The sequence below is a fragment of the Mucor mucedo genome (genome assembly GCF_025094135.1).
Source record: "Mucor mucedo strain NRRL 3635 chromosome Unknown EV154scaffold_114, whole genome shotgun sequence".
Lineage (NCBI taxonomy): Eukaryota > Fungi > Mucoromycota > Mucoromycetes > Mucorales > Mucoraceae > Mucor > Mucor mucedo.
The window spans coordinates 129,169-137,994 of record NW_026252398.1 but is presented as its reverse complement, the minus strand read 5'-3'; the positions used below and the strand labels follow the sequence as shown (position 1 = coordinate 137,994).

Sequence of the window (8,826 nt, the reverse complement as noted above, 5' to 3'; positions counted from 1 at the left end):
ACCTTCGACATCCTCATTTGTGTCAGCAGGATTATTAACAGAATGGATTCTGCGGTGATTTCCCAAATGTTGATAAGAATTGAATTCTCTGTTGCAGGTAGGACATGGATGTATACTAGTTGTCAATTTAATCCTTTTACGAGCGGGAACAGAAGAGCTGGAAGCGGGATTGGAGATTATGTAGAAAATATCGAATGATGTTAAGCAAAGGAAAAAGGATTTATTGACAGATGATGCATTCAACCCTTATTTAGGTAAGTAATATTTTGGGGCAATAAAAATCTCTACGTCATGAAGAAAGAAATTTGAACTGTAACGATTATGCTAAAATAAATAAATAAAAACCTTTTATTCCAACACTTCTAACAACAACCCATGTCTGAAATAAACAACCATCATCTTTTACAAATGACTAAAACTTGAGATTCTTTAGTTGAATCTGTCAAGAATATTGAAAAGTGCAATCAAATTCAAAGACGATTTAAAGCGAAATGTTTTGGACCACTTTAGTCCTGTAAAAGATACAGTTCAACTAATGACAATTGGTGATCTTCGGTAGCAAGGTTTTTTTCTATACATATATAACTCTATAAGACAATACCTTTATTTCTAATACAACAATCAAGCTTATGGCTCAGTTGAGCAATCTCTTCAGAGAAAGAGATACGTGGAGAAACAGGATTACTTGGGTCCGAAAATGTATGGTACCAATATCGTGCCAAGCAAGGTCAATGGCAGGCGTACTGGCTTCAAGCAGAAAATAATTCACTCTGTTCCAGCTACTAAACACTAAAGATACCATTGGCGAGACAGATAGTTTTGCCCTCCTCCCCACTGGAACAATGGATTCAATGCGATCGCGCTCAATCAATTGACTAGAGATGTTAAAGGGATGATCTCGGTTGATCTTCGAGAAAGACAACTTTAGAAGGATATAGATACCAATTGTAGTTGAATTATTTTATCTTATAAAGCAGGAAGAACTTACACATAATGAAAAGATCGACATTTGTTTATGCAAAAAATTTCTGGTGTACCTGGTAGGACATTCAAAGCCTTATAACAGACAGATGCAAGAGAGGTAGGTATGAAACGATATATTTTCGCTCTTAATGTATTTAAATAAAGTTTTTTTCTAGACTACTCAAGCTGATGGTAGTGAGTTGGAGGGAGAAGAACAGAACCCCAGTGAAAATAATGAAGATTTCGAAGCTGGATCATCTTTGCCACTGTTAGTAAGACTTCATTTTTATCTTCTTTCTTTTTGTCAGAGTAATTACATTTCGATAAAAAAACAAACTCGTTGAAAATCTTGTAGCTAACTAAAGAGCCTGATGCTAATGCTAATGTAGTCATTCGACCCATGCATGAATGACTAGTCCTGAAATTTAAGATCTTTCAGTTGTATGTCTTTTACTTGTTGATGGCAAGTCTAAATTTGTAAACATTCTCTCTTGTGGAAACTCTTAAATCATTTGTTGCTTTACTTTGTTTATCTCTACAGACAATCTTCCAACCTTACTTTTGTTTGCCTTCTGTAAAAAGCATAATTGAAGCCAGTCTGTATCGGAAAGTTGTCTCGTCACCCCGTCGTTATTTGTATCATTTTTTAAATAAATAAATGTTGGATCATCATTACATGTAGCGGTTTTTAGAGAACAATTCAAACTACATCGAACAGAGTTACATAGCTGTTAAAGGTTAATTCTATATTAGATTATGATATCAATTATTTTACATACCATTTTATGGTTAGTTGTTAAAAAGAAAACAGAAGAAAAAAAATCAGGTTTATGTATAAGAACGGTACACGCAAACATAAAGTGCTCCTGCAGTGCGTTTGATAGGTACTTTCAATAACCCTTGGACTATTTATTTGTTTTCTATAATTTTTCTCTTTAAAAGATGGAAAAAATGGGGAAACTAGAAAGAAAATTCTAAGAAGGAGGGTGATTTTAGAACAAAATGTTGCAATTGTTTATTGAGTGGCAAGCATTTGGACTTAAAGCCCTTGGCCTTAAGCACTAGAAACAATTTATTTGTAATATAAGTATGCTAATAAAACCGTGAATACTTTTTCATAGAGACATTTAAAAAGTGCAAAAGTTTTGAAAGTTATTCGTCCCTTAAAACCAGCGAAGAAGTAAAGTTTATTGCCTTTGAAAAAAAAAGCATAAGTCAATTAAAAGCACGATACAAAATAAGCCTAACCGTGTAACACCAAACGTTATATGAACAAGATACACTTTTTGACCAACTGTTACGTTCAGCGTATTAACTTAAGAAATTTTCATTTAATCATACCAATTATATAGGTACCGTAGTATATGTTTATTAAACTACAAAACTCGATTTTGAAGTGGTTTTTTATTTCTTTAACAAGTATACGGCCCATAATATTAAGCATTAAATACGTACCTGAAAAAACAGTATTCTTTTTTTTTACAGCATAATATCTGAGACGGCATAGTTTGTTTGACAGCGTAAATGTTAGAATAGTTTTTTTTTTGTCACATATAATAAAATACATATTTCTTTATTTTTCTGTTCTCGTCATTGTCAAATGCATAAGGCATGTCAACATTACTATTCCCAACAACTGTTTATTTCAAAGAAAGTAACAACATATCACTTTAGGATAGCATAATATGCAAAAAAAAGGTTGCATGGGACGAATCCAGAATGTACCAGTATTATATTCAGCTGGCATTGTTTCTTCTGTCAATCTTTTTTGGACTTCTTCAAAATAGTTGTACAATACACTATCCTGAACTTCACCATACGGAAATGCTTGCTCGTCTGTTACGCTCTCGTCATCACTAGTATTATCGGTCTCAGTTGTCATACGGTTGACGGTGTCTTCTTCTTCTGACGCAGTAAAGGCATTTTGATCATCTACAACCGGCAATTGGTTTACACGGCTGTCAGAAAGATTTATTTTGGGAACATCGACATTTTCTTGAATTCTTGATTCCTCAATCACAGTCTACGTTCTTTGTTAGTTTCTTATAATCATGAAAACCATTTATCCAATTTACTTCATTGGCCTTGTGATAATTGAGAATAAAAAGGGAAATGTAAATTGGAAAATAAAGCAAGTAAAGAAATGAGACTCGATAATCCTTTATTATAAGTTGGAGAGTTTGTCATGATAAAAATAGAGGTCCTTTTTATATTCAATTATTACTTCAAGATTTTTCCTGCGCAGATCGAATTGACTATTTACCCGCAAACTGGGAAATGGTAGAATTAGATTTAGAAATCAGTTACATATGAAACATAGCTTATTGTTATATACAAGGAGCTAGTTGACCCATATCCGGCACTTCTAGAGCATTATAGTTTATTCATTCAATGACAGGGTCCTTGATTGGATTACTAAAATAAATTTATGAGAAACTAGAAGATTCGGCAGCTACTCGACCAATCCAGGAACGATTATGAAATCTGATCTCAGTTGGACATATGAGGGAGCTGGTACTGTGTCGTACCAATAGGAATGTATTCACTATATGGTACTTATAATACATAGGTTATATGTATTATAATTGAGTGACAAGACAAGAGTAATTGTATTCGTGGAATTAGGCGTCACATACGACAGGCCTGACTTGAGCTTTTGCCATTTTGGTTAATTTTTCGCATACTTTGAAATAAAGAGTTTGTTGGGGGTAACTCTTTTTGGGGCAGATGGTCTTCCAGCTCTATGGCATACAGAATTTTTTTTTCAGGTGTTCTTCCTGTCCTAGCCATATTTTTGTAAAGAAATAACTGCGAAAGAAGTTTTTTATAGATTTAAAAAAACCACGCCTTGTACATTTTTTTTTAAAAAAAACTAATCCCCGCTGATGTCTTCAGGTTTCGAAAGACATTTCAGTTAAGTTTAAGGTGTCTTGGGTGAAATTGTTAGTATTAAAACAAAAGAATGTATATCACAATTAACTTCAATAACAGATCAAATTACAGAAAAAGGTATCATCCTTTCGATAACTCGTTACTTTTTATCGAGGTGCCTATGTACTAAATTGTAGGTAAATCAAGCTCAACCATTTCGCAGTAACATCTTCCTAGTTAGGCATTGTGCCACCCGTTTACAAATAAATGTTTTTTCAAAGAATTTGGTACTAGATCTTTTAGGAATTAACATAGACTACGTTAACTATGTACCTCCAAGCGACTATTATATTAGTGACGATGAGTCTGAAGAACAGATGGAAGATGTGGCCTATACCGGTCCTCAATATTTGGATTAACCAAAGAGGATCTTCTTAAACAATTTCCAGACTTAGAAGATATTTCTATCCCTTCTTTGTGGAAGCATGTAACAATAGAGTGTACTTTTTCGTTGAAAAGGGCATTTTTATACAATAAAGAAAGGGAACCACGACGTATTATATTGTCAAATGTATGAAAAAAATAACGGACACACTTGATAGGCACGACAAAAAAGGATTTTTTATAGTAATGGATAACTGCAGGATTCACCATTCTGTATTTGTTACTGATGCTATCAATAAGAGAGAGTATAAACCTTTGTTCATGCTCCCTTACTCTCCTTTTTTGAACCCGATCGAAGAATACTGGTCAAAAATAAAGAGCAATATCAGCGAACAAAGCCATTAACGCACGCCCGTTAAAATTTCCTTTTTGGGATCTCCACGCCCGCGACCCGACTCTTGTAGCTGAGAATAATCTCAACGCCCGTAATATCTCCACGCCCGTAATATTTTCACGCCCGTACATAATATCTCTACGCCCGTAGTTTTCAAGCGCTAATAGCAGACCCATATAGACTGGGATCTTGTATCTGAGCCGCATAACATACACTAAAAAGCTCCAAATGTCAGAAATTAAGCGGCAGAGAAGTACTTGTCTTTTTTTTCTGCCCTAGGAATCGAAAAGTCTTAAATATTAAGTGGGTGACTGACTGACTGAGAATAGAAAAATCTTGGAAATTAAGTGGGTTCTTGACTGGAAATCGAAAAGTCTTACAAATTAAGTGGAAATCAACTTAGTAAAAAAAAAGATAGAAAGTAGTTTTTATTCTGTATTTGAAGTTGGAGAAGGAACTAAAGGTTCAACCAAGAGGCTAAGAAAAGAGATGCAATTTGATCTCACACTGGCGTATGTGTAATCATTCGCAGCAAAACAACGATGAAGAAGCTTTATAAACAGCTTAGCCATTATGATTCTACGGCATGTTCCGAGGTTGTTACTTTTTGTGAAAAGGAATTTTTTTAATTCATCCTTGTGCTTTTCGTTTGATTCCCCTACAGCTAATGTCTCAGGCATATCTTCCACATCAATACCGACAAGCATTGGCACGACACGTTTTGCATCGTAATCCTTCTTGACGTTGGAAGGAATAAACAAGTGTAAAAAATCTAATATAATTGTGATAGTGGCAATACGGCTATGGTACGTATCAAGTACGTCTGTATAACGGGAAATAAGCTTATATTGCACTTCTTTATACTCATAATAATTAGTGAAATGAAATTTGCGGGAATCCTTGATCATTTTTAATTTATCGCATGTCAATTTGGAAAACTCCTCGTCAAATTCCACAAAGAGTTAATCCAATATATGAGCACACGTAACAGTTACTGCTTCATTCAACATCTTTTGGTGGTATTATCTAATTACGAAGTTGAGTTGCTGTCATAGTGAATTACGGGGTGAGGATTGAATTTTTGGTAGGCAGTCAGTTTGCAACGCCCGTATATTTCATAGTCCGGTGGCAGAGTCGGGTTACGGGCGTGGTGATCCCAAAAAAGAAAAATTACGGGCGTGGAATAAGTTTTTGTTTTTTCAAACGTATTTTTTTCAAATAAATGTATTTTTTAGCATCACGCGATGGTCTACACGTCGATTGACATGCCATATCATCTAAACGTCATGGGATGATCGAATTCTGTTTTCCATAAATTCTGCTTCACTGTTATTACAAGCTACTACTGGAGCGCAGATAGACAACTACCAAGTTCTGATTTGCTTGGGAGGTTTTTGCCAATGTTTCTAATTTAAGTAAAGGCCCAAACATTATAAATGATGAAACAAGCAATTAAATCATTCTGACATAAGCTTGTTTATCAGCCTACAAATAAAGCTGGTTCCCACACTTTATTCTTCTCCTTTTTCTTTTCCCTTAACATACTTCTTTATCGTATAAAATTAACCGATCACGTAAAAAGGTTAGTTTAGTAGTGACTCTTGTCTCTTTGAAAAGAAGCTAAAATAAAAAAAAGATATATTGTGATATTGCGGCTGGGGCTAGTCTTTGCTATAGGAGGGGTGACCTCCTATAGCAGGGAACTTGAATTTTTGGAAACTCAGAGGCTGTGAATGGCTGTGATTGCACTGTAAATAGTTTTATTTATACTGGCCTTCTGGTCTTGGCCAGACTTGCTGTAAGTAGTATAAAAAAATACGTTTGAAAAAAATACGGAGGTCTAAACATTTCCCTTTAACAGCATTGACATATCTGCTCGATTTCATAGTTTCAGACAAGATGTAAATAGCCGCATACAGCAAGACATCGCTTTCACCGTTGAAGAGCATGTGCAGCATTTACTCGCTCTCTCCTCTATATTGTTATTGAAGCCATCGCGCACCCACAAAGATTTGCACAAGCACATTGATCTCAGCACATGTGACGCACTTTGCCAGCATATCATTCAAAGTCATAAAATGACTAATCAGTCGTTTCCATCTGAAATAAAACTGCAACTCGAAAAAATCATGATACAATTAGATGTGGTAAATTTGAGAGAGAAGCCAGAATAGAAAGATTAATAATTCTTATTTTATTTTATTTTTTGATCCATAATATTAGGACGGTGACCGAGGTGAAGCATGCACCCGCCTAGCAGCATCACGGCAAATTTCAGCCCTATTACAAGACGATGATGTCCTTAATCCTGTCAACAGAATTTTGCTGTCCGTCCAAAACATGTAAGTTTTTAGGCTCTGAAAATATCACGTCTAGTTCTAAATCATTAATAGGGTGGAGAGGCTGCCACGCAGAATCACTGAAGACGGGCCCAAGGAAACGGAACTTATTACCCAATATTTGGAAGCGATTCTCAGTTCTCTTTTTGAAGATTTAGATAACAATATAGCATTTCGATGGCAATTGAAACTTTTAGCTGGGATGAAAAAGGATATAAGAGAGAGGGGACAATTTGATATTCATAACTTTATTGAATAGGACTTCTGTCAGTGATGACGAAAAACAAGCCAATGTACAACCTGACGCATCAATTAATAGAATTTATGGAGCAACGTTGGGTGACCGAATTGGTTGCGGAGAAGTGAAAGCGCAGTACCTGGCCCTCAATCACCGGCTAGTTGGTATCGATCTGATGCGTGTTGCAACTTTGGCCAAAGATGCTTCTGATAAACACAAGTTGAAATCTACTCTTGCTTTCCTTGTAGTTGGTAAAACTATAGTTGCGTTCTATATATCTATAACATTCTCATTCTATATTACCACATAGGCAAAAATGCTACGTTCTACATAATTGATCGCGCCAAAACAGACCTCTATGCCATGTGTGAAATTGCTCATATCCAACTTCCATACAGTCTTGATCAAGTACCGATTTTTATTCCACTGATCTTTTTAATGATAAAACCCAAAGTTGCCAATGTATTGTTTCTCTTTCGTGCTCTTCTCGTTAATGATGCGTAAACATTCACCACCTAACAATAGCACCGGAGAGCGTAAGTAGATCTAAATACTAGCTATTAGTAAGGCAATATATGACTAACCTAAAACAATTAAAGCATCCTCCGTAACAAAGCGCTTGGACAAGAGAAAGGGTAGAGAAGGTAAATAAAATTATCATTTACCTTTAATTTTCTGTTTTTCGTAATGCGTCTATGATTAGGGCAACTGCATGAGCAGCTGCTTCGTTTTTCTTGAAAATATGTTGACATAAGCATTACTTTTCCTATCATGCCTATTATTAACAGTTTTCGTGATATAATTCTTAGTGCAATGAAGAACTATACGCATAGTTTTAATGAAAGTATTAAAAGCACTGTCAAGATTCTGGAGAAACATAAAATACATATAGTTTGTAAAAAAATGGACGAACATATCAACATGATGATGGTTATTTCACCCATTTACAATACTTGGTTGGAGTTCTTAATGTAAAATTGGAGAATAATTTTGTGTTGAATTCAGACAGACATCCAAATCTCACTGCTATTCCAAAAGACATGTTACTGCTTTATGCTTTTAGTCAAGTGTATGGGTATAAAATCTACTGCTTTTCAAGTAGGTCTAAACCAACAATAATTAATCTCAACAACAAGCACTGTCAAGACCGCTCTTTACCGTACTTTGGTGTATTAAAATCAATTAATTCTTATACTGGCATTTTCAATATAAAAAAGATCAACTATTTTATCGGAGCAGAGTTCTTTTAGTCTATTTTTACCTCGAATAAAGATATACTTTTATCTCATTACTTTCCAATTCGATCAATTTTGTCAAATACCACAATACAGTCGACGAAAAAAAGGTTGGCCCAATAAAAAAAAAATTGGCTGGTTCGAAATGAAATGGGTCACAAATTGTAATGTATGCTTTTTATTTTGTTTCTTATAATCCTTTTTCACAATTCAAACATCTCTGCTAGAACTTCAAAGAATGCTTTATCTAATTCTCGCAATCTTCTCTGCTGATGTGGAGTGATGCCTTGCGAATACGATCAGTGATTATTTTACATTCTGCCTGACAGAAGAAGGATCATTATATACAACAGTCTTCAGCTTGGACCAAAACTCTTCGATCTGATTTAAAAAAGGAAAATA

The 8,826-nt window shown here is 34.9% G+C and overlaps 2 protein-coding genes across 2 annotated transcripts; one reads left to right on the top strand and one right to left on the bottom strand.

The window, feature by feature from the left end:
• Nucleotides 1-4,916: 4,916 nt before the first annotated feature.
• Nucleotides 4,917-5,520, bottom strand: EV154DRAFT_554914 (uncharacterized protein; the record flags this gene model as incomplete). Its single annotated transcript, XM_051605241.1, has 2 exons — nt 4,917-5,013; nt 5,088-5,520. Coding segments are annotated over 2 exons (528 nt in total), but the record flags the coding sequence as incomplete, so codon positions are not given.
• A 459-nt stretch (nt 5,521-5,979) lies between these two features.
• EV154DRAFT_28073 (uncharacterized protein) lies at nt 5,980-8,075 on the top strand. Its single transcript, XM_051594753.1, has 9 exons — nt 5,980-6,194; nt 6,249-6,362; nt 6,501-6,759; nt 6,836-6,954; nt 7,006-7,131; nt 7,211-7,440; nt 7,500-7,725; nt 7,789-7,833; nt 7,999-8,075. The coding sequence occupies exons 2-7, from the start codon at nt 6,346-6,348 to the stop codon at nt 7,691-7,693; spliced, it is 945 nt and encodes a 314-aa protein (XP_051453562.1). The 5' UTR covers nt 5,980-6,194; nt 6,249-6,345; the 3' UTR covers nt 7,694-7,725; nt 7,789-7,833; nt 7,999-8,075.
• Nucleotides 8,076-8,826: the final 751 nt, after the last annotated feature.

Excerpts from the sequence above, each read along its gene's own strand:
- EV154DRAFT_28073 (XM_051594753.1), top strand. Across the intron at positions 6,955-7,005 it reads TTGCTGTCCGTCCAAAACAT|GGTGGAGAGGCTGCCACGCA; the intron begins GTAAGTTTTTAG and ends AATCATTAATAG. Across the intron at positions 7,441-7,499 it reads TCTTGCTTTCCTTGTAGTTG|GCAAAAATGCTACGTTCTAC; the intron begins GTAAAACTATAG and ends ATTACCACATAG.